General features: G+C 36.9%; 1 protein-coding gene across 3 annotated transcripts in view; it reads right to left on the bottom strand.

Annotated features, from left to right (window-relative positions):
- The window catches only part of Tdh (L-threonine dehydrogenase), a 44,007-nt gene that overhangs the window by 8,884 nt on the left and 16,179 nt on the right, over positions 1-18,944 (bottom strand). For all 3 annotated transcript variants that reach the window (XM_081757408.1, XM_081757404.1, XM_081757415.1), the window contains one exon: positions 4,409-4,558. In XM_081757408.1, coding sequence (XP_081613534.1) covers positions 4,409-4,558 — 150 coding nt within the window. The remainder of the gene's footprint in view (positions 1-4,408; positions 4,559-18,944) is intronic.

Here is an 18,944-nt window from a genome sequence, read left to right as displayed (position 1 = left end):
GTTCTCGTACTCCTAACGCTGCACCGATTTTTACTTTACAAGATATTCATATCAATATTAACTTTCGTATTACTCTTTGCGGCATTTAATGTGACGGAAGATAAAACTCAAAACTTTACAAAAACATCACTATTGTTATTTTGCTACAATGAACTTCTCTTCTATTGGATTTAATCTTCAGTTTGGAACAAACTGATGGCATTTCATGATTGTAAAAAATCAATAACGTACACTATGACGTTTAGTATATATATATTGCGATTTCCGTAATCTCAAATCACTTACTAGTTTCACATACTTTCATGACGATGCAGAAATTACTGTTTAGACAACAATTGTACTTGAAATAAAATAAAACAAGGATTACAACAAAGGGTCTTAAGCAGAGTCGTTCTGACGTGTGATTAGTGCCATACTAAATAGTTCGACTAACATATGTTCCCTGCAGTAGTCAGACCTTTAGTACGACGGTAATCATACGTCAAAACGATTCTATAAGGCCTAAAATATCCAGGTTCATGACCAATTTCTTAATGTGAGAAAGTTACTTTTGGGCATTAGCAGGTAGAGAAGGCACGGTGGGTGGCCTCCGAAATAAGCTAATTTACAACACATCATGTGCTTTCAAGCCTACAAACGGGTATTGTTCAGGTCTGTGGACATTATCCTCTCTCACACAAGAAGTTTTTAACATGCTCTTTTCTCTAGGCGAGATGTTTGTGTTACGGATTGCAATGCCTTACAGCCAAGATAAGTAAAATCCCAATGCTTGCACCAACTCTGGAACTTAATCGTTCGCTGGAATTTCAGTGCCAGCTTAAGAAACTATATTACTGATATTCTAATGCCGACTAGTATACTCTGATCAAAATAAAAAACAAATTGACATTTGTAGGAGCATGTGTTGACCTGTTTCCAAGTATTCCGCTAAGGCCTCTCTGTGCTCTCTCTACTTCGATTGACAAACACTTCTGAAAAGGTTCTATAAGGCGTCAACATTGTAATGTTCTTGTTTCTTTCTATAGAAACCCTCTACTTCTAACTACAACAACGACGTTTATGATTGTAGCTCTCTCAGTGATCTTAATAACCCTGTGACGTAGTTTCACTTTTCAACACAAACGTGGTTTTGAACTCGGTTCGTTTGTAGTTTTGATCCGAGTGTAGTATACGTACTAGCCATGTGTGCTCCTAGAAGAACTTCTCGGAAGGGCGCGGAGAAAGGTTACAAAATAGCAAAATAAAGAATCACCCTTGTAGCAACCGCTTCTCTAGGATAAAAAAAAAGAAAAAATAGTAATGTGTTCCGTTAGTCAATCACTTTTTATTATATATTATTGAAGCGTTCCTTGATATCGTTCATTTTCAATATATATATATATATATATATATATATATATATATATATATATATATATATATATATATATATATATATATATACTGTATAGGGGAGACTGGGGTATTCACGAACACTTAAGCTTTGATTATAAATAAGTCTTTTGTTTTTAGAGATACAATTAAGATTTCTTGAATTTGTTGGATAAAAAGCTTGGAGTTTCTCCTGTTTACTAAAATGCAGAGCAAAGTCAAAAATAGCATGTTTCAACAAATCAATGAGATGTTTTAAAAATGTTCCTGTGTTCAGGATTGCCCCAGTAGTCGGGTAATCCCGAACATACTGTTTACTTTAAACTTTCCTTTACGAAAGAAGCGAAATACATTAAAATTGTACCGTAATTTAGTATTTAACCCTTTCAGACCTGATTTTTTGTGTGCTCACCGATTTTATTTTTATTTTGTCTTATTCTTTTTGACTTAACAAATGAAATACAACCGTGATTTTGTATGCAGATGTCATATTTAGAGAATTAAATATGACGGACGTAAAATTTGCGTGCAATAGGGTTGAAATACGTATATAAAATACAAAATGGTATTAATCGAACACATCATTGTGATCTATACAGTTTAGAAACTCAAAACACATCACTAAAGCAGGAGGATTTATTGTAAATAGTTTGTTTCGTCAAGGATAAAACAGCCTACGTGGCTGAGCTTCGTCCATTGTGATAGCCCCTGCAAGTACTCTACAAGAAATGTGCGTAGTTACCTGACGAATGATGAAAGCGCCAGAGAAATAGCGAAAAATGATTTAGAGAAATTGAAAGAATACTGACATGAAAACCCAGCAATTTTGAATCCTCCAGATTAATTATATTAATCTTAAAATATGATGTACACATACTGGTATGTTACCGCCAGGGCCGAAAGGGTTAAATCTTTAATAAGAATTATAATTACAAACATAACTCAATTTAATGACAAACATGACCAGATCTCATCATCTTTGAAATTATTACAAATGAAAGCTAATAGATAATAGGCTAAACAAAATGCACTCTTCCGAAACAAATTCAGAAATAACAGTGTATTAAGTAAAGTGTTCATTAAAGTGAAAACATTATTTGGAATTGTAGAAATCACAGATCTACGCATTAATGTTTTGCTTCCAAAGACAGTATTCTTTACTAGTGCAATGTTCAAATGCGGTTAATAGGCTGAACAAAATTGGCTAACTGCTAATGGACGCTAGTAGGCTAAATAAATTTATAAAACACTTTGTGAATCATACACACACAGAAAACTGCAGCCTATGATCAAGGATCAGATATCTAAAATAAGGTTACTGATTATAGAATAATCAAGGAGGCTACTAATGGCCTAAATAATAAATGTAGCAAACTATTCTAATTAATAAAGCTAATAATGCTTATTATCAAGATATGATCTATTCACCAAAACAATTTCATTAACTTATTACTTATTTTTCAATAAAAAAGAACTATTTAAACATTTTTCTTAATTTATTTCACACCATGGGGCAATCCCGAACACTCCGGGGTAATGGCGAACACTCTGTCCGACATTTCCCCATGAGACACCATTTTATTGTTAAAGTTGAAACTAATTAATGACTGCATACAGGCTAGTAAGATTACAAAGAACTAATGCTCAAATATAGGGGAATATATGGCCTTATCTGTAGCAATATAGATACGATAAGAACCAATTTACATTGTCCAGATTGTTGAATTGCGTTATAAGTAAATCGGCAAAAACAACAAAACGTCTTCTTCCTGGAAATACACTCAACTGACTCTCACCAAATTTATGCTACACTTTTCCAGGTCTCCCCGCTAACATACAGCAAAATCGCCTGTTTTCTAACAAGCTTTCTTGGGCGTAAACTTGGGTGTTCGACATTACCTCAATGTTCACGAATACCCCGGTTTCTCATATATATATATATATATATATATATATATATATATATATATATATATATATATATATATATATATATATATATATATATATATATATATCCCCTCCCCCTCCTCCTCTAAATTGAATCTTCAAAGTGAAATGATTAAAACCATCCCTGGCCCGAACCTCATCTATGTTGAAAGTTTGATCAAGATCGGTCTAGTGGTTCAAGAGTTAGTAAGTCACAAACAAAACATAGTCACTTCCATTTTTAATTTATATAGCTGAGCCTGCGCTACACAAGGCATCATTCACATATGAGCATAAATCTCCTTGTCGTTCCTCACAACATCTGTACATGTCTCTTTACAGATACAAGTGAAAGACGTCTTGATAAAAATCGGCAAAGGGTACCATTAGGGGAGATTTTTTAAATATCTCGGATCATTTGCAAGATTAACCAACTTTTACTTGGAGTTTCTAATTCATGTATGATCCGTGTTTTCTTTCTTCTTGTATGCAATATGTAATAAGGAAATACGTTACATACACAATTAATTATAATGTCAGTGATATATGGTATTCTTTGATCAAAACACTCCAAACAATAAAGATCCATCTTAGCCTGAATAAATGGTTATCCTACGTTTTTCATTATCATTTGGCCATGAAACAAACGCCTGAGAGATATATAGCCCCTATATACAGCCATGTTGTGTTGGAATGTATAACTCATAGGATATGGTGCTTTACTTTTTAAAAATTTCAACACTTCCAATGTACCCCTAAGAAATGTAATAAAAAATAATGGCCACGTTTTTTTAAATATTCAATTAAAAGTGGACAATCTACACAAAATTTAGAATCGACCAGCGAAAACAGCACATTTCTAGCACGTGTGGTTTTCGAGATCTCATTGTCGAAAGAATTGGAGACAAATAGGTCCTATGTAAAGTTTCTTTGGAGACAAACATATAAACCTAGCATTTTAATACAGGTATACAGGTGTACAGATATATATATATATATAGATACAGATAGATAGATTGGTAAATTTATATGCTACACACAACACACATTATTCCGACGAATTTAAGGAAAGTGAATTTTTAATCTTAATTAAAACCTTGAACATTACCTTCAATATTAACGCGAATTGCTAATGGAACATTCTGTTCTCCTACAGCACTGAGAAGTGCACTAAAATGGACAAGCCAGTCAATGCGGTAGGTTACAACTACCTCCTGGAGACACTTAAAATCCAGAATATCTGCGAAGATATACGGACCTAGGAAAATGGAAGAAGAAAATGTTTGAATTAGCAAATGAACGTGTATTCCACATTATTATTATTATTATTATTATTATTATTATTATTATTATTATTATTATTATTATTATTATTATTATTATTATTATTATGTCTTGATCTTGGAAAATAACAAATTTTTATTCGTTTAGACCAGTGGTGAATACATTGGATGACTTTACGGTGGCCCAAAAGTAGGTATACAGTTCCGTACAGATCAGCTCACTATATTTCATATTATTTCTTATTGAATTCCATCAGTTCCTTTATTTTTTGTTCTTAAAGCCTTTTTACTTATACCTTAAGCTCGGAACAGCCGAAGCAAATAAATCCAAAGCTAGAATGTTATGCTTGGTCAATGCAGGGGTGTATACCTACTTTTGGGCCACCTGTAGTGATTTGGTGGAAGTCATAAGTACTTCAAGTATTATATATAGTATAGAATCCTCTCCCTTCGTTGTAAATATATACTATCTAAAATGAGAATATAGCAGTGAATATAGCAACACTCTCCGAAACTTTCTACCATCATGTTTCCGTTTGGGGTTTGAAAGAAAGCAGAGCTTTGCAAAAGCAATAGTTTAAGTTGATTTTCAGAAAGTTGAAGGAAAAGGATTCACCAAGCAAAACAATATAATATTTGTCAGGTACGGAAGAAAACAGAAGCCAGGAGGAGAGAATTTTTTTTTCCTGCATAACATTTGCGACCTACTTTAAAATACTTTGCTCCTTTCTATGCATCAGCGCTGTCAGGGTAGAGAATATTGGCACATATCACTTTGAAGAGTTTCAGTGTGATTGGCTATTTTGGCAGTTATTGGTACACCCTCTCAGACGGTCCTGGATCCGGCCATATATATAGAGTGTTTCAAAACAACACCGACAACGTTTGGGAGGTGATTCCTGACACCAAGATAAGACAAAAAGTATAGACCAAGCTGGGTGCACAAATGCTTCCTTTCGGAGTTATAGGCTACCGAAGATATGAAAAAAATGAACTATAAGGGCCCATAGCTCCAAAACTATGATACCTACCTTAGTCGGGCCAATACTTCACTTAGGATTCTGAAACTTGGATATTTGGATAGAGCCCATACTAGTTCCTAAGTGAAGTCTTGACCCGACTAAGGTAGGTCCCATAGTTTTGGAGCTATGGGCCCTTAAAGTTCATTTTTTCATATCTTCGGCAGCCTATAACTCCGAAAGGAAGCATTTGTGCAACCAGGTTGGTCTATACTTTTTGTCTTATCTTGGTGTCAGGAATCACCTCCCAAACGTTGTCGGTGTTGTTTTGAAACACTATATATATATATATATATATATATATATATATATATATATATATATATATATATATATATATATATATATATATATATATATATATATATATATATATATACACCCAGTCTTGCCATAGTTCCACACGGCCAATTCGACTGACGTTGGCAACTACTTTGTTTACGCAATATCGTGCCGAACCTGTAGTGCAAACCAGTCCCCAGTTTGTGTCATTTACTTGTCCAGTTAACATGAAGTGGGGCATCAAAGAGAATCGTATCGCTGTGATCGCGTTGCACAACTGCAACAAGTCGCCGGTAGAGAGATTTTTAATCTTCTAAAGCCTTTGCAAATTACGCAAAAAATTGTGTATCGGTGCATCAAACGTTTTAATGACATCTCCTTGTTCGAAAACTGTAAATCATGGCACGGGAGATGGATATACCATTGAGATATCTCAATGAGATATACCGAAGAGAACGATGTCCGCATCACCGAAGAGGACCTTAAACTTGGAGCTTACAGAAGAACCACAGGAAAACTGTTGACACCTATTTTAAAGAAGATACGAGTCACAAGAACCAATAGGTTACTCAGCGGTAAGCGAACGGGAAACACAGACAAATCCTGTTCATCGACGAAAAAATATTCACCGTTCAAGAAAAAATCAACCAGCAAAATGACAGAATTTATGCCCAAAGTTCTTGGGAAGCTGCTGAACTAATTCCTAGGGTCCAAAGAGGCCACCACTCGGCTTCCATGACGATTCGGTGGGGCGTGTCTTAGGACAGTGTTGCTCAGCTGCACTTTTGCAAACAGGGAGTCAAGACCAAAGCAGCAAACTACCAAACGATGTTTTGCAGAAGGTAGTGAAACCATTGAATCACGCTCTATTTTTTGGCACAGAATGGGCATTCCAGCAAGACTCCGCTCCAGCACATAAGGCGAAGATGAACCAGCAGTGGTTAGCCAACAATGTTCCCCATGCATAGCCGCTGGATTGGCCTTATGGAAGCCAGGATCTCCACGCTGGACTACCGCCTTTGGGACTAGAGATGCACACGAGTCGAGACATGTCTCAAATCCCGACTCGAATTCGAGTCGAGACACACTTTGTAAAATTCGAGTCGAGTCGAGACAAACGTATTTCTCGACTCGAATTTTCGAGTCGAGACTGCTCATAAAAATCTCGACTCGACTCGAATGTCTCGAAAATCTTTCTATAATTTTTAATATTATTTTGAAGTATATGTATGCAATTAATATTCTTCGTAAACAAACTCAACTATGTAGTATCTGAAGCGGCTTGAGTTGGATTGAATGAAAAAGTGAACAAAGTGAACATGTATTCGAACTGCGCAATGTATTGTTAATTCTGGAAAAATTAGAAAAAAATGGAAGCGTGACTGATGAGCACCAAACATCAAAATTTCACAAGGCATGAAATATTTGTTGACGTCAAAGCCGCACACCTCAAAAACCAGAAAAAAAGATTGCCTCATTAACTATCCGTTATCTTGTCCAAGTCAGTTGCTTTTTGTTATAATTTGTGAAGTTTCCTGCAAGTTAATTAGAATGTTGTCATTTTAAATTTATTTATTATACACCGATCAGCCAGAACGTTATGACCACCTACCTACTATCGATATAAACCCCTCCAGGCGATAGCAGCGTCACCTGCCGAGGAATGCCTGCTAGTCAGACACACATACGGTGCATGTAGTATCAGAGTGTTGGTCGTGTGTAGAATGAGGAAGGTGCTCGATTTATCTGACAAGTGAGTTTGACCCAGGGCAGGTCGTAATGGCCCGGAGACTCGGCACGAGAATTTCGGAAACTGCAGAACTTGTCGGGTGTTCGAGGGGTGCTGTCGTGTCTTCAACAAGTGGCGAAATCATGGGGAAAGGATGTCCAAACGTCGAGGGATTGGGCGCCCCCCACCTCATTACAGATGTCGGACGTTGTAGGCTGGGCAGACTGGTAAAACAGGACAGGCAGCGAACTGTGGCGGAACATCAAACACAAAGAACATCAGATTTTGATGCTAGTCAAAGTCAGGGTTGATATGTTTAAAACAAAATGTTTAAAACGAGGGCTGTTGTTTTATTCAGTTTATTTTAAACGTTTTAAACAAATTGTTTTAAACGTGTTTTTTTTTTTTTCGATGCTGGTTGAACATGTTTAAAACAACTAAAATATCAGATTGAAGAAGCTAATTTAATTTTCTAACGAACAACCCATCCTCTACAGGATTTGTGCATGAAGTAAATTACAAGCAGAGTTATATCCTTATTGTAATAGCAATTACTGAACGAAATTCTGCACATCAATGTGCGTGTAACTAATCCAACAGAAATTCAAGTTAAGTATTTGAGCATTTCTTATTTCCAAGAATAACGGAAGTTAAACATACTATACACTATTCTAAGATCCAAATTTACAAATTCAAAACTTGAGTATTTTTTGGTCACTATTACTTCCGTAATAATGAACAGTTCTCACATCATAAACTAGAAGAAATACTCTGACAAATACAATACAACTCATAGAAAAGAGCAGTGACTAGCCTACAAGGAGCAAATGATATATTTTAACTAAACAGTTTTCAAGATACATCTCTATTTGCAACATGGATAGCTAACAATGACTAGTGTCTACGGCATAACAACAAAATTAACCTTTAGACGCCCGCCAGGGATGGTAGACTCTCACGTTCGGGGCTCTGGTGCCTCCTCTAATTATCACAAAGACATTATTTATACACCGTAGGAAAGCTAATAGACCACAGATTCCAACGGAAAAACATTCGTGAAGTTCCCGCCGTATTCGTAGAAAAAGAACAGACATAAAAATCATTAAAAATATGAAAATATTGACTTTGTTGGGCCCTTTCAACCCTTTCAGTCATCCTACGCTGAGAAAATGATGCTAATGTGTAGGCCACATACTTGTGACAATAATATAAGAAATGGTAGCCATTGTTGCCATTGCGTAACGAATTCATTTTATGTAGGAAATATTTTTAAAAATGCACAGAAAAACGTTCATTGAGTTAGACATTCTCTCCCCTCCCCCACCATAGTACCACGTCCATATGCAAATCATTTTTCCTGCACACATCATGTATACGAACAAGAATTATGGTTCTAGACCACTTCAGTGAAATAGTATATCTTGTCTTATATGGAACCGTTCTGAAAATAAATGTAAATTAGCCAAATTTGATCCCCTCTTCCTCTATAAACAGCCAGAACACACAGGTTACTATCATGTAGGAGACTACTTCATCGCTTTACATACCAATTTTTATGGATATAGCAGAAAGGGGGGAGGAATGGCCCCCAAAATCTGATGAAAAAAATTTGAAGAAAAATTTAAAAAACGAACTTCATCCTCCCTCTCTCGGCCATACATACGTACCCTCTACATACATAACATGCATACTGGCGGAAAACTTCACCCCTCAGGAATACTTTGGTACCAAATGATCTTTCTAACTTAATTAGGGGCTGAGCTATTGATGTTTGTTGTAAAAACAAATGCGATTTACGTCAAAAAACTGAAACTCCAAAAATTGGCTAACTTTACCCCCTCCCTGCTCTCCCATATAAGCAACAAGTGCAAATACACGATATCACCATGTAGTGGCCTACTTCATTGCTCTACGTACTAATTTTTATGAATCTATCCCCCAAGAGGGAAAATGGCCCCAAAAAAACTGATGAAAAAAACAAGTAAACACGATATTTACCCTCCTCCTACCGTCACCTGGTACCCCCACATACATAAAATGCACACCGGCGGAAAGTTGCATTCTTCAGGAATAAATTGGTACCAAAACCATCTTCCTGCCTTAATTAGGGACAGAGCCATTGAGGTTTAAAGCCCTGATATAGCAGTTGCGTCAATGGGTGTTTAAAGATTAAGAATGCAGACGACCAGTAGAACGTAACACAAAGAAACTAAACTACATATTCCGTGAACGGAGATCGGGAAAATTCGTCCGGATGACACGTTCATGTCCGTTCCTTGGGTTTTGGGGGCATTTTTTATACTTTCAGTCAAGCAGCTACTGCATCGTTACTATATATCCTAGGATCATAATTCATATCTCATTCTCTTCAGAATGGAGGAGGTTTTCAAATGGTATCACTTATATGCCCATACCATATACCAGGAGAGGGAAAAGTCATGTCAAAGGGAAAATTTCGGGGGAGAAATATTTTTCACACTTTGGGCCCCTCTGGAACGGCCCTGTGTGAACGTAGAGATCTCAAAAAATCTGATAAATAGTACTTGGTAAACTGAATGTGTGTGCCAAATTTCAAGTTTCTATCTTGAATAGTAAGGGCGGGAGAAATTTTATCAAGAATCCCCACAATGCCCCAAATTACCGCAAAAGACCATGATCTCAGGTAAAAAAATTCCTGAGACATCTCTATTTACCCTAGGACTATAATCCGCCAATCATTCTCTTCAGAATAGAACTGCCTTTCAGGCGGTTCCATTCACATGTCTCCATTATGTATCTAAGGCGGGAAAATCCCGAAGAAAGGGATTTTTGGTAAAAATATCCCTTTTTTCAACTTTTTGCCCCTCTGGACCCCCTGTTTTAGCGCAGAAATCTGAAAAAAATCTGTTAAATACTACTCGGTGGACTAAATGTTTATGCACAATTTCAATCTTCTAGGTGCAAAAATAAGCCCGCAAAAAATATATACCGAAAATGCCCCATATTTCCCTATACAGAAGTATATTTTGATAAAAATTCCCTGAGACATCCCTAATTACCCTAGGGTCATGATTCGCCCATCATTCTCTTTAGAATAGAGCTGCCTTTCAGACGGCATGACTCACGTGTCTCCATCATGTATCTGAGGTAGGGATGCGCTCGAGTCGAGACATGTCTCGAATCTCGACTCGACTCGACTCGAATTCGAGTCGAGACACACTTTGTAAAATTCGAGACAAACGTATTTCTCGACTCGAATTTTCGAGTCGAGACACGAGTCGAGTCGAGACGGCTCTTAAAAATCTCGACTCGACTCGAATGTCTCGAAAATCTTTCTATAATTTTTAATATTATTTTGAAGAAAGTATTCACTCAGAAACAGCCTTGAAACCAATTCCAGCTTTTATTCCTTCAGAAAGGTACAGAACGCATAAAATTAATAGTTAATCTTTAAAGATCAAGATTTAATTTTCAGCTCAATTCAGTTAATTAGAACTAATAGTTAATGTCGTTGTATTTGGTTGTACTGCAAATATAATGATAATAATAATAATAATTGATTATCTAATTTGTATAAAACTATTATCCGTAGTCTAAATCTAGTTTGTATAAAACTATTGCGAAAAAGTGAACTTCATAAATTCTCTGAATGAGCAGTTGGTAGTCTATAGTAATTTAGCATAGTTATAATTATTGTGTTTTCGTTCCCATGAACGCAATAGGGTTACGTAACTTCTGGATTATTCGCCTGCCCAACTGTTCTGAGGCTTTAATATGTTGCAGCATATCACGAGCTACGGATAATATATAATGTAACATTTGTTGTACATCACATATTATGATACGAGACTATTTTACATAGTATATCTTATCTAATATAAATAAAATAAAGAGTTTGTTTGTGTGTTTGTCTGTCTGTCTGTGTGCGACCTGGGGACCAGACGAGTGGACCGAGAGTTCCCAAAATTTGGTCACGGGTACCTTAGTCCAGGCCCCAGATCAAGACGAAGCGATTTTTTTTAAATTTCGAACCAGGGGGTCTCGGGGGGGGGACGTTTACTGGTACCTACCTGGGGACCAGACAAGTTGACCGAGAGTTACCAAATTTTGGTCACGGATACCTTGGTCCAGGTCCCAGTCTAAGGCGAAGCGTTTTTGTCAAAATTGGAACCAGGGGGTCTCAGGGGGGCGTTTAGCGAGACATGTAGTAAAAGTAATCCAAATTGATCGACATTAGTGTCAAATCCATAGTTTTCACAGTCGCTGAGATCAATGGTGACACTTCCATCAGCGATGACTTGCAAATTCAGCTACTACTGTATGCGGGCCGGGTGTCAGCGGGTGAGGAATACCGAGACATGTATAAATAGCCCATATTGATTGATACTAGTGTCAAATCCATAGTTTTCGCGGTCACTGAAATGAATGGTGATACTTCCACAGGTGTTGACTTCCAAATACAGCCCCCGTGCGAAGAATGGGTATATTAAGCTAGTATTACAATAAATGAACTGCTTGGATGCCAAGAACTAGTACAGATAAGTACCATTCACTTCTATGAATAGGTATTTTTTAAAAGGATTTTTGTAAACACTAAGTTATAAAACAATGAACTACATACAGTAGTTATGGTTTTGGTTCCCAACATAAAAGAAATATGGATTGTTCATGAGATATTGAACTTCAACTTTCACTCCTGGAAAATTTCAATTTTGGAGTTAGGCCACTTGGCATCAAAGCAGTCCACTATAAGATAAATACATTATGCACATTAGTAACATAGTTGTTCAGGAGCCTTTGATTTCCATCCTCTCAAATGAAAGCGATACATGATACATGCTGACTATATAGGAGAAATAGTGTATTAAGTTTTCGAGCTTTGGTGCGTATCCGTATTTACACTCTGATATAACTTTCAAATCGAGCTAATTGTTTAATGCATTTCGAAAGCTTTTGCTTTTATGCAGCTCATTAAGGAAAATCTATTTCATAATCGTAACATTTATGTACTAAGAAACTATGAACGTAAAGTGGACTCGACCTAGCCCCGTGGCCGCTGTGACTCAGTGGCACAGCTCTCACCCTTGGTGTGTGAGGACTCTGATTCTGTGTGTGTGTGTGTGAACTCCGCGGCTAGTGTACGCGTCTTTGCCGTGGAAGACTCGGGTTCAATTCCCGGCGCGAGCTCATGTAGTTCAGATTCCACGTTAATCAGAGGTCTACATTTCATAAATCCTCGCTGCTGAAAGAGACGGTAAAGTCAAAATCAACTCAACAATACCGTAAATCGAACCAGAGTCTCTCGCGATCAAAGAGAGACTCTGGTTCGATTTACGGTGGAAGCTCATGAATTTGTTACCGGTATCCCACTTTAAACTGTAGATCCATGCCTCATATAACCATACATATAATATATATGCCTTTGATACACTTATTTTCTGACTTGGAAGCCATCGAAAATTTCCGGACACAGAGTCCCGTAGACCGAAAATGAGAAACATGGCTACAGAGTAAAACTGCCATAAAAATTTAAGCTTTTTAGGCTAACTTAATCCTTATATATAATGCAACTAGCTTGGCCAAGTTATAATGGAGGAAATGCTATCATTTGCAACACTCTGAGAATAGAAAATGTTCGCCAGGTATTACTATCCCCCCTCTCCTGCAGAATGAAAACCCTCACTAAAACTCAATATTATATATATATATAACTATTTTGTGTAATGTAACAAACAGTAGTGGATAGTATTCATGTTTTCTTGCAGAGATCCTTACGAGGGTTTGCTTCCATCATCCTCTCCCCAAGAACTAAGATAAATTAAAAAATTGCGATTACTTGTTAATCTTGTAAAATTGCGATTACTTGTTAATCTTATACAAAGGACGCAATTAAAGTCCCAGTGTAACCCCTACACATTTAGATTTTTGCCCTGGAAGAAATCCAGTTATTATTGTTTCTTGATTTCTCAGTCTCACCTACACAAACATACAAATAGAATTAAAGGATAGGACATGTTTAGAGTGCTTGAACATGACATCTAACTATATTTCTCATCAAATGCGTCACAGATGAAAATGTCCGTTTGTACTGCCTCTATTTTCTGGTACACATGTTTTATTTATGTTATGTTGCTAAAATTCGTTAGGAAACAAGTACAGACTGCGCCTGTGTGCCTGACAAAACGTAAATGTACTGGATAATTATTTCTTCACTTTCTTCAAAAAAAAAAAAAAAGTAACCCATCTCATGTCGGCTAACAAAAGGAGGTAGCGGTCCAAAGATAGCCGTTGTTTACCTAAGGTCGTTACACAGAAGGGGTTTCATTCAGTCAGAGAGAAAAGAAAAAATAATTTAAAGTTTCTATATTTGTTTTGAACTGCAATATACTTGTTCCTTTTATTTTAAGAACCATTTCCTTGTGATTTGTCTGCATCAGAAAAAAAATGCAAAAAAATCACTAGAATGTGTCTATTTACCCAAAGTACGTACTAGATCACTAGTTCAATAGTAAAATAAATGTTCAAAAATAAATTCAAGAAGTAAAACACGATCCTACAAAAGACTGTTGACTTGCTCACTGGTTTTAGTATTGTGAATTGAAACTCAAGTGCGCAGTCATGTTGAATACTTCTGTCCCTTTCTACTTTACAACTTGAGGTGGGATGAGGGTCATGATAGATCTAGTGATATACCGCTAAAGGAAGTGCTTCAGTACAGAGTCGGAAGCGGTATGTATTGTTTATACTACTTACAACGTTACCCCCCACATAAAATATAAATTCACCCTTTCTCCCTTCCCTTTTTCGAATACAATGAACCGACTCTTTTGCTGAAGAAAGATGCTAAAAGAAAATTGAAACATCTGTGTCTAAACTTTCTTTGAAGCGCAGTCTTTTGTATTTGTAAGGTTTTGCGAGTGTTTTCGAGATAGTCAAATCTTTTACCATGGACTCCTCCTGCGAACTGACCGTGAGTAAACACCCGATCTCGCTGTGTTCAATTTCTCTCGCACACGTGAAATGGGTTTGTTGTTTCCAAAACAAATAGGAAGTTACCTTGTGCTTTTGCATTTCTGCACGCACACAGGTACCATTGTTGTTTTAATGATCAGAAGAAATATCAAAACCATCCGATATATATGATACAAAACAGCTAACAGAGGGAGGCAAAGATAAAAGTAGGCCTATACCAAGTTTTCCGCGTGGTACCATTATGGAGAATAAATATTTGATAAAGTCACGTAGATGCGCTTAAACCTATTCCATCTGTCCTTATAATTTTTCTGGTCTCATCAATTTCTCAGGAGAATACGTACAACATATGTCCAAATTCCATATATACTCTTTCTAAACTAATGAGTAAACTCATTAAGAACACCAACTGATATCAATAAACAGGAAAGAAAACAATACTTTATACTTCTATCATTTGGTACACATCTCTATGAAGCACAGCTTGTTTCTTTTCGAAATAGCTCCTTCGTGTCACAGCTGTGGTTAGTTTTGTTTTGTGTTAGGATGAAAGAGAGAAATACAACATTTGCTTCGCGGTGAAGTTATATATATTATTAAGATGAGCGGTGATAAGCGAGGTTTAACAAAGAGTGCCTTTTGGATGCACAATTTAATGGGTAGTTGCAGTCCGTGTTGAGAATCGAACCAAAGCTATGTAAGACATGTTAATATTGAGCTCTTTTGTGGTAAAAGTGAACTTCAGAAACACACAAAAGACTTGAAACATCAAGCTAATGTAAAGCAATTGAAAAATAGCCTACCTATCGCTGCATCTTTTCTGTGGCTAGGAACATGCAGTGTGTAGCAACAAGAATCGTGTTAAGGACTTTTTTTCGAACATAACATTCCCTTCCACACCATAAAAGACAATATAATGTTTGTTAAAAGAAAGTGCACATAATATTTTTAAATTTTGTTTGTGATCCTATCATGCATAATTATAAATAATCCCTTTCATACTACGAGAATGAGTTCAACTATACGTCATGGCCCCTCTAAAGCGGGGCCGCGGTGGCTCAGTGGTAGATCGTTCACCTCTGGTGCTTGGGGACCCTGGTTCGATCCCAGCTCGCACCAAGTGAACTTTGTGGTGGACAAACACCGTGTGCGTGGGTTTTCTCGGGGTTCTTCCGTTCCTCCCACTTTCTTCATTCCACGATTTCACTAATTTCTCATCATCACCCCTCTCCTTTAGCCTAACCGGCATAACCGTGGGACGTAAAACTCAAAGATTTCACTTCATTTTTTCCCTCGAAAGCGATATGTTTCAAAATTATTTATTGTTAGATATTGTAAATTTACGGTATCTATTTTAGTGGACGGAAAATTTTGCATCTAATCGGATAATTTCATGGCTTCTAACAGGAATTCGCAGTTACGAAATTTGCATCACTGTCTTTTGAAAGGATGCCTAGAAAAAATACTACTAGAAAATAACTGAAAACACAAAATGGATTTGATAGCCAAATTCACGTCATCTTGGTGCGTCATCATTTTTCTTTAAATATTTGTATTTAGATTAGAGTTTAGTGTCCCTTTCAGCATCAAGGCTATATGAGACGTGAACTTACAAATTAACGTGGGTTTAGAACCACAGGAGTTCCCATCGGAAATCGAACCTAGGTCTCCCGCACCAAAGACGCGTACGCTAATCATATGGACAAGGGTGTTCGATATTTAGTAATGTGTACATAAAGTTTTGAAATTGCGCTTGTATAATGGAATGCAATTCCTTCTACTGACATAAACCTTCACAATACTTAGCTGGACAAAGTATCTTTAAAAAGATTTGATTTGATTTTAGTTTAGCGTCCCGTTCAGCAGCGAGGCTATATGAGACGTGGACCTACTGATTAACGTGGAATCCGAACCACATGAGCTCCCGCCGGGAATATCTTTAAAAAGAAAATGTCACTCTTTATGTTTCAGTTCCTGGTTCGACTGAAGGATGGAACAAATTGCAATGAGCGTTTTTGGATCCTACTTTGTGTAGTTGATTCATCATAAACTTGGTATTTGATACGGATATGAACTATTACACTTATTTGGTGTTTATTTCTAAATAATAAGTCCTAATACAACTTCATAAAGTTGTAATTTTTCTTTAGTTTGTATCACTTTACACAATGACAAATCCAAAAGGTGTGTTGTATCGGTGCAGTACCAGTTTTTCACGTTTTTCAAAATGTTCCAAAACCCAAAGAATAATCTTTAATTTCTGATATTTTAGTCGTCACAAATTACAATTTTATAATGTAGTCAATGTTTATAATTACTGGGCAGTTGGGCGTTTAAACTAATGACATCATAATAAAGTCAAAACCATAATTTTGAGTTGAATTGATTCTGAGTTTAACGCCCCGTTCAGCAGCGAGGCTATGTGAGACGTGGACCTACTGATTAACGTGGAATCCGAACCACATGAACTCCCACCGAGAATCAAGCCCAGGTTTCCCACGCCAAAGGCAAGTATGCTAACCGTTAGCCACGAAGGAGCTCCACGATAATTTTATTGGGCGATAAGGAATATCTCGCCAGTGCTTTTACAATAAATAAAATTTTATAAGTATTAAAGAATAGTGGTAAGAGATTTTATAATAGCTCTTTTATTTATGAGATATGAGTATTTTGAAAAAAAAAAACAACTAAAGAATAGGTTGGCGGAACCACAAAAGACTCATAAAATAAACTTTCTTATAAATACATACGCACCTTACTCACCTTTTATAATTGCTATGCTTACGTTCTCCATAAAAACAGAAATTCTCTTTTAGTGATACTTTACACAAGATCATGAAGTGGGTTCAAATTTAATTAAAGGCAAAATACAATACAATAATCCTCAAATATTGCCTCAAGTGAGTTTAAAGATTTCTAAACACTAGTACGAAACCGGGCTCTGCCGTTGCGATCGATTTACAGGTCTTGAGACGAAAGTAAGAAGGGACTTACGCACACAGTAAGTAAAAACAATTAATATGCCTGTAACTTTCCCCCAAATGGGTATATCTTAAAACTAACCTCACCATTATTTTTCTAATTAAATTCTAGCCCGAAATTATGTATCATATTACCTTATTCCCATTTTGAAAACTTGACCTTAATTCAAAATGGCGGATTTCAAGATGGCTGCCATCAAGGTCATATCTACCATACGACTTCCCCCCAGGACTTACATGTATCCACACGGTTTTTCTTCACTTTTCTTCATTAACGCTCCGTTTACAAAGGGTAGTAAGGGACTTCTGTAGTAATCTCTAATAACCACATCACAACTCTTAAAAGTTATTTAAAAAAAAAAAAATAGAAAACATGCACCATGGCAAAAATTTGTCATCACAAGTAATGATGCATACATGCCTTCTATCAGCACAAAAAGTTTCATTGAAATTGGAGCCGGACATTTGAGTGATGTCCCTTGTGGGATGTGATTGAACGTCACGTCAGAACACATCCCCCCCCTTCCCGGAATTTACGGGAATTAGGTGAGCTGAGTGAGCACATGTGGTGCCAGCTCTCTCCAGCGACCTATCAAGGATCATTGCGTGTATGCCAAGACGTGTCGCCGTTTTTATCTATGCCAAAAGTCAACATACTGACAATTAGGTAGGTAGTCATGATGGTCTGGCTGATGTGTGCGTATATTTTAACTCGTACATTTTGTCTCGACTCGAATTTCGAGACGTCTCGACTCGAATTCGAGTCGAGTCGAGACAGAGACTGTCGAGTCGAGACACGAGTCGAGACAAAAACATATTTTCGAGTCGAGACACGAGTCGAGACAACATTTTCTCGAGACGAGTCGAGACAGGCTTAAATCTCGACTCGACTCTACTCGAATGCATCCCTAATCTGAGGCGGGAAAATCCCGAAGAAAGGGATTTTTGGGTTAATATATATTCCTTTTTCCCAACTTTTTGCCCCTCTGGACCCTCTGTTTTAACGCAGAGATCTGAAAGAAATCTGATAAATACTACTTGGTGGGCTGAATGTTTATTCACAATTTCAAGCTTCTAGGTGCAAAAGTAAGCCCGCCAAAAAAAATATATACCGACAATGCCCCATATTCCCGTATACAGAAGGATATATTTTTTAAAAAAATTCTCTGAGACATCCCTAATTACCCTAGGATCATGATTTGCACATCATTCTCTTCAGAATAGAACTGCCTTTCAGACGGTACCATTTACGTGTCTCCATCATGTATCGGAGGCTTAAAAATAGTGAAAAAGGTTTTTTTCGTTAAAAAATCCCTTTTTTAACTTTTGCTTCCCTGGACCCCCCCTTCTGCTAACGCAGAAATCTGAAAAAAATCTGGTAAATACTACTCGGTGGACT

This window comes from Thermobia domestica, chromosome 1 (assembly GCF_964235325.1).
Source record: "Thermobia domestica chromosome 1, izTheDome1.hap1.1, whole genome shotgun sequence".
NCBI classification, from domain to species: Eukaryota; Metazoa; Arthropoda; class Insecta; order Zygentoma; family Lepismatidae; genus Thermobia; species Thermobia domestica.
Note: the sequence above shows the minus strand (reverse complement) of the source record. Positions and strands in the feature narration are given on the sequence as shown.